Here is a 17283-nt window from a genome sequence, read left to right as displayed (position 1 = left end):
ATTATTTCTTTTTCCGTGTAACTTACCACAATTAGAGGGGGGAATGTTTCGACTAGACTTTGATGTGCACTACATGTGTGATTTCACTATGAGATCCCTGACAGGCCTGGATTTTCCTTTTTCAAAGGAAAGAGCTCTCTCTCTGTCAGGCTGCTGAGTATATATCACTTACCTCCCCAGTAACCACTCTGCTACCTTTCAGCTTATATCCTAACTGGCTCTTGATTTTAAGTGATCATATTCTTTCTTTTTCTCTTCTCTCTCTCATAAATCAAAACACAACGTTTAAACAGAAAGCATAGTCTGGGCTTTGGAGTAGATCAAGTAACAACCATTGCACTGTCAAATGTCAAATTGATAAAGATTTTTAACATTTTAAGACTGGCATCATTCATTTTTCCCAACTTCTTGGTTATTCTAGCTCTTTTAAAAATCATTTAATGTTTCTAGACAATATGACTAAAATTCAGTATTTTATAAATATATGTGATTTTTAGTAGAATTAATTTTTTTCACTAAAATCTTAGTTCTAGTTCAGTATAAAGCTCCAGGATGTAATGAGATAATTGTTTTTTCTAATTTATATTTGAGAATGTATTCATCTGATCTTCCTTTCCTCTTTCCCTCCTGCCTTTCTTTTTTCTCAGTAAGACTCAACACTGATTAAGAATTGGTTCTGGCAATCTTTTCCAATTTCAACCCTAATCAATCATAGCTAAGGATGAACACTTAAATATATATTTTAAATGATTTTTAAACTAAGGTCCCTTAGTGCACTGGTAGTAAGCATGTAAGTGTCATCAGGATCTTTTGAAATGCTATCCTGCATAGGGTATTATCTTTTGTAGGTCTGGAAAGGGTGCATTCTTATTAGGACTAATTCTTTTTAAATGGAGGCATCATTTGAAAATTGAAAGCAAAAAGTTTTTTATTTTCCCTAGAATGTGAATAAATGGTAGGGAGCAAGAAAAAGCAAAATAGGCTTATGTTTTAAAATCGTATATTTCACGTAGCTAAAATAGTTAAAATTCAAAATATACATGCTTGGGGCTGACCTGGTGGCTCAGCGGTTAGGTGCGCATGTTCTGCTTCGGCGGCCCGGGGTTCGCTGGTTCGGATCCCGGCTGCGGACATGGCACCGCTTGATAAGCCATGCTGTGGTAGGCGTCCCGCATATAAAATAGAGGAAGATGGGCATGGACGTTAGTTCAGGGCCAGCCTTCCTCAGCAAAAAGAGGAGGATTGGCGGCAGATGTTACCTCAGGGCTAATCTTAATCAAGGAAAAAAAAATATATATATATGCTTATTTTTAAAATGAAATATTTCTTTATAAAACAATCTCAAAATAATCTTTAACAGATATCTCTTGGTTTGGGTAAAGAGTACAATGAGAAAGAACTCTTAAAGCTGTATGCTTGGTTTGTTGGGTTGGAACTGTTTGTCACCATGACTATATCCATATCTGTTTCATTTAGTTTTAGTATAAAATAATGCAGAAGTTACTTCATTTACTGAAACAATTTTTTTCTGAAATTAAGAAATAAAGGAAATTATTGTTTTAATGCCTAAAAAGATGCTTTCTAAAAATGAATCTCATAGCTAGGTTATGAAGAATCAATTAAGTAATCAATTAAAATAATGTTCCAAAGCATAGGTAATTTTAGTCATCATCTTTGCAAGCTTTTTGTGACTTTGATTTAAACCTTAAGATTAGGAGCGATCTTTAGAAAAAGATGAGACTAACTGGTCTTCACTGTTGAAACAAAAGTGGGCTGTGTAATATAATGGAATTAAAAAAATGGGTTTAGGGCCAGCCCTGGTGGCCTCCTGGTTAAGTTCAGCGTGCTCCACTTCAGCAGCCCAGGTTCAATTCTCAGGCCTGGACCTATACTGCTGTGTTAGTGGCCATGCTGTACTGGTGGCCCACATACTAAAAAATAGGGGAAGACTAGCATGGATGTTAGCTCAGGGCGAATCTTCCTCAGCAAGAAATGAAAATGGGTTTAGTATTTGTAATAACTTTTAGAAAATTTGGAAATCTTTTAATTTGGAAAATTATGAACATTAGAAATCTTGGGAATTTCAGTAGATACATAACCATATGGGGATTTGCTGCATAGGCAGCAAAATACTTTGGTCTGAACACAAGCCTGAAGAGGAATTTATACCCCAATAAAAATGTTTTATTGGAATTAAACAATCAAAAGCTATTTCTGACTTTGTTCAGAGTGGGCAGCCTCTGGTGATCCACTAAAGAAATAGAAGAACGAGCAGAACAGCATGACTTTTAGGAGGCTGCTGCATAATGTTAATAGCATCAAGCTCCAGAGAAAATGATACAAAGTAGATACTTAATAATTGTTTGTTGAATGAAAACTAATAGTTGAGAGAGCGATGTTAGTGTCTGATTCCTTCTGGAGGCCTGCAAAGCCTGCATCTGCTTTGTGTTACATCTGAACCTTTGGAAGCATTTAATCAGATTCATTTGCACATGAATTACAACTTACCTCTTGGTTGTCCTGTGGCATTCACTGTTAAGATTCCCTTCACCACTCCATGAGCGGTCTTTTTCTTCTGTCATCTTTACCTCTGAACTCTGGAAACCTCAGCTCTCGACTTTTCCTTATTTTCCCAAGACTACTACCCCCCCAACACACACTTTTCATCTAATAACCCTTTTCTTACCTCCAGTTTCTCACTTGTGATACTCACAAATCTGTGTATATATGTAAACATTGGTATATCTTCCCCTAACACAGAGACACATAAAACATCATTCAGAAATTTTCTATGAAATACCTTTTTTCCCCTAACTCTCTGAGGGTAATGATGAGCTGTTTTGGGAGGTTAATGTTTTCTTAAGTAGGGAGCTCTCTTTAGGGCAATTTGTAATTGTTAAAGCATTTTTTCCTCTTGGTTAAGCCAAAATTTTTTTCCCACTTATTCTTCATGTCAAGCATGTGAAGGCAGTTACCACTTGTTTGGTAACCTCTAGATCCTTAGTTCTTTCAGCCATACTACACTTAACATGATTTCTAGTTCCTCTGTAGTCCAGTTCTCCTCAACACATATTTAGACTTGACAATGAATGCCTTTCTCAAAATATGAGGCTCACACTTTACTATAATAATCCAGATGTGATCAGATAATCTACTTTTTCATTAACTCTATTCTTATTACTAATATTTGTATATTCCTTACAGTTAACCAGAGCCCTTTTATAGAAATATCCTGTGCAGTAGGTAGTATCCCCATTTTGTAAATGAGGAAACTGAGGCTCAGAGTAGTTATTATTTATGATTTTCTCAGTGTCATAATTGCTGATGTAGACATTGCAGATCTATTTATGTGGTCTTAATGTTACCTTCTAAGAGGTTCCATTACCCAGTTGTCACATCAGGTTTGATTTAAGCCTGTTAAGTAAAACCATTAGAGCTTTTTTCATCCACCTGACTGTTTAGTTTGATCTCTTCCATCCTGTGCTTTCCTAACGCATTTTCAAAAATCTGAATGTCTATCTGTTAAATTTGATGTATTTATATTGGTGTAGAGTATATCCTCTTTGTATATCACCATCTTACAAGTTTGTCTTATGAAAGAACTGTGATTATAAAGTGATAGATAAACATTATTAGTAACATTATTAATGTCATTTGTGTGAGGAATTTAAATTTAAGAGTAGTTGTCGTATGAATTATTGATTCTGTCATCTCTAGAATTGGCTCTCCATTTACATATTTAAATTAAATTTGTGAGTCTTGTTACTATAATAAAAAGCATAGAGTCAAAGTTAAGCCAGGCAGGGGGCCAGCCCTGTGGCCATGGTTAAGTTAGTGCACTCTGCTTCGGTGGCCCAGGGTTTCGCTGGTTCGGATCCTGGGTGCGGACATGGCACAGCTCGTCAGGCCGCGCTCAGGCAGTGTCCCACATGCCACAACTAGAAGGACTCACAACTAAAATATACAACTGTGTACTGGGGGCATTTGGGTGGAAAAAAGCAGGAAAAAAAAAAAAGGAAGATTGGCAACAGTCTTTAAAAAAGACTGGCTCAGGTGCCAGTCTTTAAAAAAAAAAGTTAAGCCAGGCAGTATCTGAGAAACTTTTAGGCTGACATACAGTATCTTGAGTTCTGTGAAAACTCGTTTAAACACTGCTGTTATCCATGCTGTACTTTACCATCTTATTCCAAAAGGTTACCATCAGAGAACTTGACCAGAAACTGCTGAATTCAGGATATATTATACTTATGACATCCTAGAAAGTCTGTCCAAAGAATAAATTACTTTTATGTGATTGATTCTATGGAAATGCCTTTTGACTCTCATTGGTCACTCTACTCCATTTGTTTTATGGGATTGATGTGTCAGTGGCATGGGAATGGAGCTAAGTGCAAAGTCTTTGGATTTGGGCCGGCAACAGAAGAGGGAAGGAAATGGACCGTAGAATATAGAAAGAGGACGTTTCCAATGGAAAACAGGTGTCAGTAGAAGCTGCCTACAGGACTACTTGTTCCGCTTCAAAATTAAACTTCCTGTGTATTTCAACCGGAAAGGAGCTGAGGTTCTAAGCCAAAATGCTACATGTAATTTCCCATGAAAAATGCCCCCAGACACAAGCAATAGGGCAATGCTTTTAAACCTGTCATATTCATTTCTAGAGAAATTGTCCGGCTCCTAATCTGTGTGAGAATTTTCCCAAGAACTAATTATAAGCATGTAGCTTCTAGAGTGTGCCATTTCCTCCTTTGCTGGCACTTCTCGTAACAGTGGTTTTGGGATCACATCTGTGAAGATTAATACCTGCTATAGAATTCATTTTGCACCTAGAGAATTCATTTTGCACCTAGAGATTTTAAACTCATTTAAATTGAATAGAGCTTCCTTTACTGTCTTTGCATCTCTATGGACGTCGTCTTCTCCACATCTCCGTTCTCTTCTCCACATTGCTTACTCTGTGCTTTCTGGCTTGAGGATCATGCTGTTTTAAAAAGAAAATGGAAGGAAGCGTAATGACGATGGAACTACATAGCTCGCTCTCCTCTCGTGGCTTAACATTATGACATCAGGCTGAGCGGTGGCTTTTCCTAATTTTCTCCTATTCCAAACTTAGCTTTTTCTTGCCTCCAGCATTTTTCACAAGCCTCGGATCATTATGAATTCTGATTCAAATCCTCAAGGATCATGATACTCTTACACACAGGTGGGTTGTGTACCTCCATCTATCTTTTCTAAATTTCTTTTCAAATCTAATCCAATGAAATGCTCTCCATGCAACAACTAGTTTCTTTAGATTTCTTCCCAGTTTCTTTTCCTTATTAGAATTATTTATTATTGCATAGTCAGAATGTGATATTTTGGCATTTTTGGTGGCCTGTGAATCACTACCCTCTATAACCGTGGGACTACCCTGACCCATCCTTCTTTTGATCTTTTTTGGAAAGCTGTTTTCTCAAAAAACCTAGAAGCAACTGTTCAGGGCTGTTCATTTAGGAAACATTAAATATCTCTTGAAGTTCAGATTCAGGAACTGTTCACTGTATGCAAAGAGGATTAAATCAAGGGCCCTTTTCTGGAGGAACTAGCAGTCTAGTAGAAAAAACTAACAAGTGAACAGGTGATTGCAGTACACCGTGGTAGTTTCAGAAATCGCCAGGATGCCAGCCCTCTAAGCACTCAAGTCTAGTTGTTCTCGGTCCTTGCTTCTGTAATCCTAAAATTATGTTGCATACTCTTAGGGCTTCTATTATGTTCTCAATAGCCCACCAGTTCTTTTTTGGTCGGAAGTCCACAATAAAAGTTTCCCTCCTTGTTTCCAGCTTGGGAAAGAGAGATGGTCAGGAAGTGAATTTTATCAGGTTTATTTTCTTCTAGCAGATTTAGACCTCAGAGATCTTAGGGTGGTGGACACCCTCCATGTCTCTGGAGTTTATATTTTGTTTTGGTGAAATCCTGTTCCGGTCATCTCTGTATTCTCTCCCGGGTGGTAAGCTCTCTTGATTGTCCTTGGATCTCCTCACAGCCCTTTGTTCACAGTCAGGGCTCAGTTTTATGCTTTCCTTCCAATTTCAGATTTTATGGATTTCTTATATTGGATTTTTGTCCTCCCATGTCATTTAGCTCGGTTGCTTGTATTTTCTGGTCCAGGTTCCAGCTAATCCAGTCTATAATGCTTCTAAGAATGTATTTATCTTTTGCATTAAATTTTAAGTTTACTTTTTCCTCATTCTTTACATAGCTTTATGTGTAGACATCTTTCCATTGAATATTTTTCCCTGTTGTTTTTTTTTTTTAATAGATTGTTTCCTAGATCCTTTGTAAAGCAAACATCTAGAGATTTTCCTAGTTCTCATTAGATGATGAGATTCTCTCCTAAAACAGACTTGTAGATCTTTCTAGGAAGATTCTAGAAGAGAAAGGCACACATTGTGCGAAACACATCTACTTATATTTTGAAGTGTTCCTACCGTATTTTATGGTTAGCTGCTCTCTGTTCTGTATGGAATGCCCTTTCCCTCTTCCACGTCAACTTCTCTTCCTCTGAGCTTCACTAGTCACCATTTAATCTGCACGCGGAATGAAAGAATTGTTCATTTTCTTCTTTATGCCCCACAGGGCTTTGTTCACACCAGAACAGCGTTTACTATCACATAGTGTAGTTATTTAAACTTGTCTGTGTCCCCCTTCTCTTGGCCCATGACTCCTGCCAGGACAAGGACTGGTTGGTGGTGTGCTTGGTGGTGGGAACAAATGCTTTGGAGACAGGCTGGGTTTGATTAGTGACTTCAGCACTTTTTCACTGTCTAACCTTGGGCAAATTCTTTAACATGCCAGAGCCTGCTCAGTCTCCTCATGTGTAAAATGAAGTGACTACTTGGCTCTTTGGATTGTTGGTACTAAAGTAATCAAGTATGTGAAGTGCATAGTGAGTGGATGAGTAGTGTCTAGAGTAGAAAAATGGATGGACTATGAGCTAGTAGACTTGTTTACCATCCTGTGCAAGTCTGTAAGAAGTGTACTAGAGTAGCTTTTTAAAAAAGCATTCCTTATTTAAGTAAATTAATTTGGTGCATTGTACTTTAGAAATTATATTTGCGTGTATTTTGGCATTTCAAGCACTATTGAAAACATAGCATCTTAGTGACTCCTTTCCCTTGGTTTACATGCAGAGAAGCCTTTTAGAGCCCAGAGCTTATTGATTCCTGCTTTCAGAAAGATTTGCATCTCTTTGGAGAGAAAGATTTGATTCATAGCATGATACAGATATGAATTAAACAGAGTTTTTTTGGGAAAGTGATTTTCCAGCTTCTCTCAAGTTGAATCGTTGATTGAGCAGGTGTGTTGAAGCACGTCAAGTTTCTAAGACACTGAGCTACGTGCTGAAGAATGTAGGAAATAGCCCTTTCAGGCCTTTCAGTAGAGTTGTGAGAGAGAAAGTGTGAGTACACGAAAGGTAAACAGTAACTCCAGTGGATGGCACAGCACAAGTTTGCTGCCAAATGAATGTGTTTCAGACCACAAGTGCCGTCATCTAGAATGATCTGAGTGGAAGAGAAAAGACAGACTTCTAGAAGATTTAGTAAAAATTAATTGAAGAGATCAGGAAGGCATTCCAGACAAAGAGAAAGGCAGGAAAGAAGAGGCCAGAAAGATCCTCACAGCCTCTCTTCCTGTTCGTGTTGTTTCTGCTACTTTCTACTAGTGGCAGTAAACTTTGTGTTTTGTTCTTACTTCGTTGAAGGTCTTCTGTTCTCAGAACTCTTTGATTTGAGTTCTTAGAATTTTTCTCTTAGTTTCATCTCTACTTTCAGATCGATTATACCCTTTAGTTTTTGTCTTTGCCCCAGCAAGTCTGCTCTGTAGTACTGATCTATCTTGCTTTACAAGGAGCATAATCCTAGAAATTTGAGTGTTAGTTCTTTTTGTTTAAACAGAATAACATTTTTTCATAAATTAATTTGATAAATCTGTTTGAAAGAATTCATTCGTAAAGTATTTTCCCTTCAAATTTTGGTTAATAAATTGAGATGATTTTGGTAGCTGTACTACAGTACAGCATGGCTATATCATGAAGGCCTCTTTCAAAATCCAATAAGATAAATTTTGTGTGCTCTTTAAAGTTTGGTTTAACATTGTAAGACAAGCATAATCCATTTATATTTGAGCTGCTTAGAGATATGTGGTTGAAGTTTGAGAAAGTTTAGCTTTCTTAAAATCATGCAGTGGTGGAGATGGACTCTATCCCCAAGCTGATAGGAAATGGTATAAATCAGGGCAAGGTGACGGTGTGTGAGAGGGGTGTAGTGGCTGAGACAGGCTGTACGCTATGTCCTTCTAAAAATGCGTGAAGGTTTGAGGCTCTTAACTGGCAAGGGGTAACCATAATGGGAACTAGATTTCTGATGTACAGCTACTTGTACTGACAGAGATTTGTTGCACTAAGTAACCTAAACACTGGAGGGAGCCTCTGACTTTGAAATGTAAAGGACAGCAGTGAAGAAAAGGAAAATGAAAGCTCTTTAGAAAACAAGATCAAGTTGTAGGTTGAGGCTTTGGGGAGTAGCCATTAGATAAGGCTTAAAAACTGAAGAGTAGAATAAACTCTTTTAGGAATATTTTGTGACTGGGACTTTCAGTGACTGCTACGCAGTTGGGGGTGTGTTTGACCGCTAACAGAGAAATCTAACTTGAAATAAGAGGGCTCTGGCCCTCGGGCTACAGTGGAGAATGGAGTAGCCTAAGGATCGGGGCTGAATATATGTGGGCCAGCTGTCCCCACCCAAACGTGACAGTAGAGAATGGTGGATTGTGCATTTAGTTGCATCTAGCTAGTTTAATTAATAAGGCCTATGTGTTTATTATTTAATGAAAAGACCGTGAGGCGGGGGAACCCAAAAGAAGGTAGAGGCAAGAATTCCAAGAAGAGACAGAAAACCCTGACCTGGTGGTACAAATTGTATTAGAGGAAAAAAATACTTGGAATAGCTGTTTGTTTTAGAATTCCTCTTAAATGTGTTTTTTCTTACCACGTTATCATTATAAGAAGATCTTCTGTCTTCACTCTTCACAGCAAATCTTGTTTGTGAAAGGCAGTCTTACTTGGTACCCTAATATGTGAAATCAGGATGGGGGGATGTGTGTCCTAGTGCCCTGGCCCCTCAGCTTCCTCCCCAGTAGCTCCTCAGATGGTTTTGCAGTCTGTGAAACCAACCTGAAAATCATTCTTTCAGGTGAAGATTTTATGTAAACTAGAAAAACCCAATGGCTCGCACCAGTGACAACTTACCCTAAGGAGGAAGTTTTCCTACATTTTGCTTATCTGTATTTTTGCATTTCATAATAATCATATTTCAGTTAATCTGAGGAACAGAAAGCAAAGAAACCCACTTTGGCGGCTATAATGCTGTGTGCTCTTCTCTAAGCCCTTCATCTTTTCCTGTTTTATGATTTTCTATAAAAGGTCTGATATTGAACACAGCTTAATTTTATCTCGGAATATAGTAGTCGCTTGTAAAACATGTCTCTCTTTATACTCCCTAGTAAGTAGTTGGACTAGTCTAGTGTTATGTAGAAATACCAAAGACAGTTTCAACCTGTCATGGGTTTTTCAGGCTCAGGGAGTCTGTGTAGTAACCAAACAACTCATGAATGAATGACTGCTACTCCTCTTCACCCACCAACACGTTCCCACACGTGTGCCTAACTTACCTGTTTACTAAATTTTTATAGTGTTTATTAATCATTACAACCCTGTGACATTTGTTCTGTTGCTTTTTCAGATTGTAGTTGTTGGACTTTTCACGTATTTGCTTTGTCTCACCATCTATACTATAAGGTCCTTGAGAACAGGAGTCATGGTTTAAGTGCTTTGTTCTCCTTGCACACTGTAGGCACTCAGTGAATAGTTGCCTTGACTTTTATCTTGACAGTGTTAACACATGCATTTTATACTAATTTTTGTTGTTACTGAAAATTAGGTTTGTCAACTTGCTCAGTGTGTGATGATCAACTTGTTATGGACTGAGTATTAGGCTACCAGGAAGCTGGTAGAATTGTAACCATCATTTCTTCCTTAATAAAAGGCTTTCTGAGCCAGGTAAACTGAACGTATACTGATACTTCTTACACATGGAATGTGGGAGTGTGGTGTGTGGCATCTTGACAGTACTTTAAATCCTGTCTCTGAGTTCTACACTGAAAAATAAAACTACTACGAACAACTTGACCTGCTCTTCTGCCCTCAAATTATTTAGAACTGAAATAGTGTTGTGTTGTACAATATTTGTATAAATTAAAATTAGTTTTTTTAACATCATGAAACATTTAAACATATTAGCAGTCCTTTAAAAATATGCAGTGCTTCCCTAACATTATACTACTACTAATTAAATGCCTGAAAAACAAAATTAATATCATATCTTGTCTTTGCAGTTTTTGTCCTTGGTTTTGCGAAGGCTTATTAGTTAGATTGACACACAGTGCCTCTGCGAGAGTGCTGGGTGTTATCCCTGCGTTCCTAGGAGGAGACTGTTGTGCACAGAGCCAGTTTCTGGCAAGTGAGAAATCCTCTGCCTGGGCTTTTTGGAAAGTTTACTCTCTGTTCAATATTGAGTACGAGAGACAAAGGTTGTTCTTAGGCATTTATCAAGTAGTAAATGGCCTTCAAATTGTTTTCCCTTCTCTTATTTTAGTTTATCCTTACGAGAGAGAAAGGCAGATGTTATTGCCACGTAAGAAGTAGGGTCCTGGGATATTAAGAGACTTATCTATATGCCTACAGTTATGTTAATTACCAGTGTGGAGCTGCCTTATACAGCAAGTCCGCCATTTTCAGCCCAGTGTTTTCTCCATTAGATCTTCTGACTTGTACATGTTGAATTGTCCTCCAGTGTGAAGTCATATATAAATAAAAGGAAATCAAGTTGCATCAAGTTGAGTCCAGTGGTCAAAGACCTGGTACTATTTTAAAGGGAAATATGTACTGCAGTGGGCTTATTTAGAGCCCTAGAACAAAGGAATTATCTTCATTTGTGTCAGTGGTTCTCAACCAGGGACGATTTTGCTCCCACAGGAATCATTTGGCAATGTCTGGAGACATTTTTGATTGTCAAAACTAGAGGGGTGTGTGTGTGCATGTGTGTACGTGCGTGTGTGCGTGCATGTACGCTACTGGCATCTAGTGCGTAGAGGCCAGAGATGCTGCTAAACATCCCACAGTGTGTAGAACAGCCCCCCACACAAAGAATTAACTGTGTACTCCGAATTGTCAATAGTACTGAGGTCAATAAACCCTGCTATGTGCATTGCAAGGAATGGAATTACCAGGAGCCCTCACAGCCAAAAGAAATTTGGTCAGAGGTAGTCAGGGGGAGAGGTAAAGGAGGTGATTTCAAGTGTGGCTGGACTGAGGGAGCTATTTTAATGGGGTTAGATTTAGCTGATTTCCTTTCTGTCACCCTTTCTTTGTGCCAACAAAGAAATGTTCAAGAGCATTAATCTTCCTCAGAGTTTCCCACGTAGTCGTATATCAGCCTTTTATATCAGGGGGATTTTATTTTCCTCCTAGGAAGTTACATCTGTTTAGAGTTCAATTTCTGATTAATTGAAGCCATCGGGTCTGATAGTTTGACTACTTTAAGGGTTAGAATGTGCCGCAGCCACCAAACTTCCCTGTACTTGCAGGTCCTCTAGGACTTTGTTAGTGTCATCTTGTTAATGCCTCATGCAGTTGGAGCCGGGGGAAACTGATGCTTGTGTTGTTGATTAGAATTTTCCCCCACTGGCTGCAAAGTCCAGTTTGTTCTTTCAGCAAAATATTTCGTTATCCTGCTAATCAGGGCTGATGGACATTCTGTAATACTGTTGAGTTTCTTTTTCGCCTCCTTTTAATCATGGGGCTCATAGGCCCCTGAGATTCCCCTTAAATATTTGACCCATTAAAAAGTCAATTAGTAGCCTATACAAAGTAGATGGAGAGAGAGCTTAATGTTATTAAAAAAAGAACAACTCAGGTAGGGTCTGGGTTCAAGTCCTCACTATGTAAGTTCTGTGACCTTGGGCACGTTATTCTGGAGTCTTTATCTGTTAGATGCGGGTTATTTCCCCTGCTCTGCCTACCTTGATCCAACATGAGGATCAAGTGAAACAGTAATTGACTATGAGAGTGCCTTGTAAGTTGTACAACACAATACAGGTGTAAAGTAGATGCAAATAGAAGGCTGAGCTTCAGGAACCTGCATTCATTGTGAAATGGAAGTAGGTGTGAAGAATTGGTTTTTCTTTCTAGTGATTTGTCTGTATGGTGTAAATTGCCTTTTCTTCATCTTAGTAGATTCAGGGATGACTTTTGTTGGGTTTGGTTGTAGTTTTTTATCTTTTTATAAATAAGGTCAGTAGGGTTAAATGCTTCACTTGCTGAAACATATAATTTGGCATAGATCAGTGATTGGTGCGAAGCAAAATTATAAAAAAAAATTTCGAATTCATCAAGCGTAGCCTGTGCTTGATAGAATATCCTTCACCATCACCATTGGCATCATCTTTAATGGTGATTGCTAATCAATTCCGTAGAACTAGAAATAATTTTCTGTGTTCTTCTCAAAAACCCCAGTTGGTAGTTTGACCTACATTCCTGTTTTAAACAATTATTCTGAGTAGTAGTTACACTTACCCTTTCCTCCTCAACCAATTAGTTATACTATGTGGATTCTGGATAGTAGTAGATCAAGTTAGTTTAGTCACAATTTATAAAAAGCCTTTTTACGTTGATAATTCTTACCATATTTGACGCCATTCATAAATATAACCAGGGAACGGCAGGACGCCAGGACTCGTGTTTTCATTGATTGGTGGCGCTGTTGGAGTAGAGGAGGCAGCCTGCTCTGGAAATTACTCCATCTGGAAGGTGGCTTAGCCCCTACCTCCTTGGGCTTTGTGACTAGTGGAAAAACACTCTTTTCAAATTCAAAAGCCTATTCATCCCTGCCTTTCTCCTCTGAAATGTATTAAGTTTTATAGCAGGAAGAACATAATTACTTTTCTTTTTCTATTGGCTTATGTTTATTCTTCATAAGATGACCTTTCTTCCATTTGACGGGCTCGAAAACCAGCTCCTGTGTTGGACTTTGCAGGCTTGCTTTGGTTTCAGAGCGTAAAGCGGCTCAGCAGGCTGAAGGCCTCACTACCTGAAACTCCACAGTGTAGCTGGAACTAAATTGTGCTCTGGAGCGCTGATTCTTTAAACTGGAGTATCGATTTTCAAACACAAAATGGTGAAGAGGTTATTGTAAGGACAAGAAGCTCCCTCTCCTGATCCTTGAGCAAGTTTGTCCTCACTTCTTTCAGGGGCTCTGAGCTCAGGAGCAAAATCCTAACCAAGTTTATCTTGCCAGGACAAGCCATTTTACATGCTCAATAAAGAAAGAGTAATTCTTCTCCCGCTTAACCACTAAAGGACAACATATGTTTCTAACGTCAGCTTTTTATTTTTTTTTTATCTTTCATTTTTTGTTGGTAAATCTCCCAGACAACAGCAGTTCTGTAGAGAGTTTAAATGTGAAGGAATGGCAGGACGGGCTAAGGGCACTTCTACCCAACATTAACATCAACTTTGGTGGACTGCCCAATTCCTCCTCCCCCTCCAACGCCAACCACAGTGCACCAACGTCCAACACTGCCACCACCGACAGCCTGAGTTGGGACGGCCCTGGCAGCTGGACAGACCCAGCCATCATCACAGGTAACTTTCTCCCTCCTTCAGCTCCGCTGACTGCTGTCAGTTTGGGTCTTAGCACAGATTAAATGAAAAACAGAGGTCTCTTCAACATAAGCTTCTTTTCACAAAGCCACGAGTGTGGGGTGGCTTGTTTCGTTCTCTGGGATCCTGCAGTCTCAGTTAACTTGTTGGCCTAGTCGTGTCATAAGCCATTTGGTGCCTAGGTTGCTTCTTTTGGTGTAAGTAGGTGCTAACGTCTGGCAGCCTGTGTGTATTTTCTAGGTCTCAAAGTACAAAAGGATCTGAATTATCCTCTTAAAGGAACATACTCCACTTTTTAAATAAAGCTCTCTATTATAAGGCTATCTTGTTTGTGAATCCCTGTTAGAGAAGGAGCAGCACAATCGGGAAATGACGTCATGCAATTCTGGGGACTCATTTTTGCAGCTCTGCCTCTGTGGCAGTGGAGGATGATGTCTGTGTAGTGGAAGAAGAGGCATGGGTTTATGTGATAAATTGTGGTCATAGTGGGTAGAGGGTAAAAGAAACATAAGATTGAAAGGTCTTATTTGGAAGTAGTTTAAAGTTGTCTTGTCTTCTGTTTTTGTTTTTGGATAAACTAATCATCTTAAAATTCTTTTTGTGTGACAAATTTTATAGTCTTTATTCACAAACTCACCATTTTCCTTCTTGTTTTCTCTTCTCTCCTTAGGTATTCCAGCATCTTCAGGAAACAGTTTAGACTCTCTTCAAGATGACAATCCTCCGCACTGGCTAAAATCCCTTCAGGCCCTCACAGAGATGGACGGCCCCAGTGCTGCTCCATCCCAAACCCACCACAGCGCCCCCTTCAGCACACAGATCCCTCTGCACAGAGCCGGTTGGAATCCGTACCCTCCTCCTTCAAATCCTTCCAGCTTCCACTCCCCACCCCCAGGCTTTCAGACAGCCTTCAGACCCCCCAGCAAAACCCCCACAGATTTGCTACAGAGTTCAACACTGGACCGCCATTAGGGAAGGAGGAGGAACCATTAGAAAACGCAGGATTTGTCCCACCCTGTTTTCTCCCTCTCAGCCCACCCACAGCTCCTTTCTCATCTCTTATGTTCTGAAGAATCCACTTCCTGATCAATTTTTTTTTCTCCCTAACCCAGATGCAATGCGATCACAGGGTCATTACCATCTGTTTTTATTGTAAAAGTTTCTGTTGATCCAGCATTTGAGTGACACTGTTGAATGTTTCTTCAAAATGCCTTTTTAAGGAGGAAAAAAAAAATCAAAGGGCAGTCTCGATACTTAGAAAATTACTGTTTGTCTGTTGCGCATAATAATGACATAATCTGCTTAGCAGAAAATGACGATTAATCTATAGGAAAGGTCAAGTAAATGCATTATCAACTGCAGAAGTTTGAAAACCAGGTTAATTGACATGAGATTGCTAAGCAAATGCATGGGGGAAAGCAGTGGTCCTGGCATACATCTTGTATTCAGCTTCTCACTATTGTAGGGAAAACGCTTTTAATTTAATTTAATTTTTAATTCTTTTGGCAAGTTGATGCAGAGGATTTGATTGTGTCATTAAGCAAAAGAATTTATTGGATGTTGGTGGAAAGACAAATTGATCTGTAGTAGTAACTGGCCTAGTGCTAAAGAGGTTATCAGGATGGGAGAAGTGATTTTTATAAAGGAGAAAAAAGTTTTGGCTTTAGATTTAAAGTAAATTCAAATGTTTTAAAGAAAAAAAGTATTCACAGATTTAATTCCTACTCATAATATAAAAGCTGAAATGTAAGTGATTTCTTCAGTCATTCTCTGTCAGAATCTTTTTTTCTTTGACCCTAAAGTCACCTGACGAGGGCGCTCTGAGATAGCACTGCTCTGGGGCCATCTGATCACCATCAGGAACAAATCTCTGACCTCCTTGCCTGCAGCTTTTACTTAACCCTGTAGTTTCTGGACGTTTGTGCAGTATTGAGAAGACAGGAGAAAAGAAAACAGAAACCTGGTTATAACCTGATGCTAAAACTAAAAACAAGGAAATGTACCTCTTTCTTCAGAATTAAAACTAAAATCTTAAATAAAACAGAAAACTTGATGATGACCCTTGGGTTGTTCTTGTCTTTGTTTCCCTGTTTTATTGCATGTAAGTTTGAAACACTTTGTGGTAGCAGTCATCAGATGTTTCCATTGATTTTACATCTTCAACCATTGGGGGGAGGGCTTAGAAGAAGAAAGTAGAAAAAAGTCCACTTTCTTGTCCGTCACTGCCATCTTTGAAGACCAGCCCAGCTTGTCCTCCCGCGTTCCTCTTCCAGTGGCTTTCAGTAGAAGACACCTTCTCGTGCTGTGTAGTATGCAGGCCAGACCTTCCTCACTGAGAAGCCTCACATGCCAGGAAGGAGCAGATGGGCTGTCCTGTGCTGAGATGTTGGTTGTCTTGGGGAGACCTGGCGGGAGCAGCAGCCAGCGTGCCACACAAGGAGCAGCACCTCGTGCGCGTGCCGTGATGGGAAAGAGACTGGAAAACACTGGTGTAGACAACCCACAGATAAATCTTTATGACCGACCGTTTTAGGGGTACCTAATGATGGAGAGATGGTCACTCCACTCACCAGAAGAGGGGAGAGGGCAGAAATGAGATGTTGCCTGCCAGATTCCTAGGAATCTTAATGGTTTGGATTGCATTCAGAAGTCCAAAGCTGGAGCTGGCGTATTTTCAGCCTCATTTGTTAAGGGAATCTTGGTAGGATGAATTAGGTAGATCTTCTAAATCTTACATCCTGTGCTCAAATTGATTTTCTCCTTCTTACCTTTACTTTAATGTACTTCAATTTGGTACCAAAAGAAACACAATAGCAGCAACTTCAACACAGTGTTTGAAAAATATAAACAGGATAGGCTTGAATGTCACTATAGATGTTGCGGATGAATAGTAAATTGTTTTTTAAAAAATTAACCAAAGTCTTACTGTGGTAGAGAGGAGAGGACTAGTACCTGCAGGCTCTCTTTGACCTGTGACCTTTGCTTCTGTCTCCTGAATCTTGACACTGCTGCAGAGTGATGGGCCGACACACAGGTGATGTTCAGGTGGCAGTGAATTGTACTCAAGGCTTTTGGGTGGGCAGGCGGTTTGTTTATTCCTGAGATATGAGTTTATCAATAAAACTGTCGCTTTTTCTGTAAAAGGAGGGAAATTCTTCCTTGCGAGGCTGTGCTGTGATTGTATGTTTAATGAATCATACATACAGAGACTTTATAAAATGTGTAATATCATTTAAAGAAGAATAAAGCAATAAAAACCTGTGTGCCACCACCGAGGTTAAAAATAGAATCCGCAGTATCCTAAAAGACCCCTCTCTGCTCCCTCTGATTATACTTCCTTTTCTTTTCTCACCATCCGTAAATAACAATTATCTTGATTTCTGTGTTAATCTTTCTTTTCTATAGAGTTTTGCCACTTACGTATGTATTCCTGAATAATAATACATTGTTAATTTTAGAAAGTTGAGTAGTAAACTAAACCTAGCTGTGTAAGGAAAAGGGCAATATCGTCACAATTAGATCAAGTGTTT

The 17283-nt window shown here is 39.1% G+C and overlaps 1 protein-coding gene across 8 annotated transcripts in view; it reads left to right on the top strand.

Moving 5' to 3' along the window:
* The window catches only part of CNOT4 (CCR4-NOT transcription complex subunit 4), a 136094-nt gene extending 120282 nt beyond the window's left edge, over nt 1-15812 (top strand). For 4 of the 8 annotated variants that reach the window (XM_014839358.3, XM_014839356.3, XM_070514193.1 and 1 more), the window contains 2 exons: nt 13523-13735; nt 14424-15812. In XM_014839358.3, the coding sequence (XP_014694844.1) occupies nt 13523-13735; nt 14424-14725 (515 nt within the window). In that variant the 3' untranslated portion in view covers nt 14726-15812. The remainder of the gene's footprint in view (nt 1-13522; nt 13736-14423) is intronic. The other 4 variants (XM_014839363.3, XM_014839362.3, XM_070514204.1 and 1 more) reach the window with 1 other exon arrangement.
* The last annotated feature ends 1471 nt before the right edge of the window (nt 15813-17283 follow it).

The sequence above is a fragment of the Equus asinus genome, chromosome 1, assembly GCF_041296235.1.
Source record: "Equus asinus isolate D_3611 breed Donkey chromosome 1, EquAss-T2T_v2, whole genome shotgun sequence".
In the NCBI taxonomy this organism is placed as follows: domain Eukaryota; kingdom Metazoa; phylum Chordata; class Mammalia; order Perissodactyla; family Equidae; genus Equus; species Equus asinus.
The sequence above is the reverse complement of the archived record's forward strand: the minus strand, read 5'-3'. Positions and strand labels throughout refer to the sequence as shown.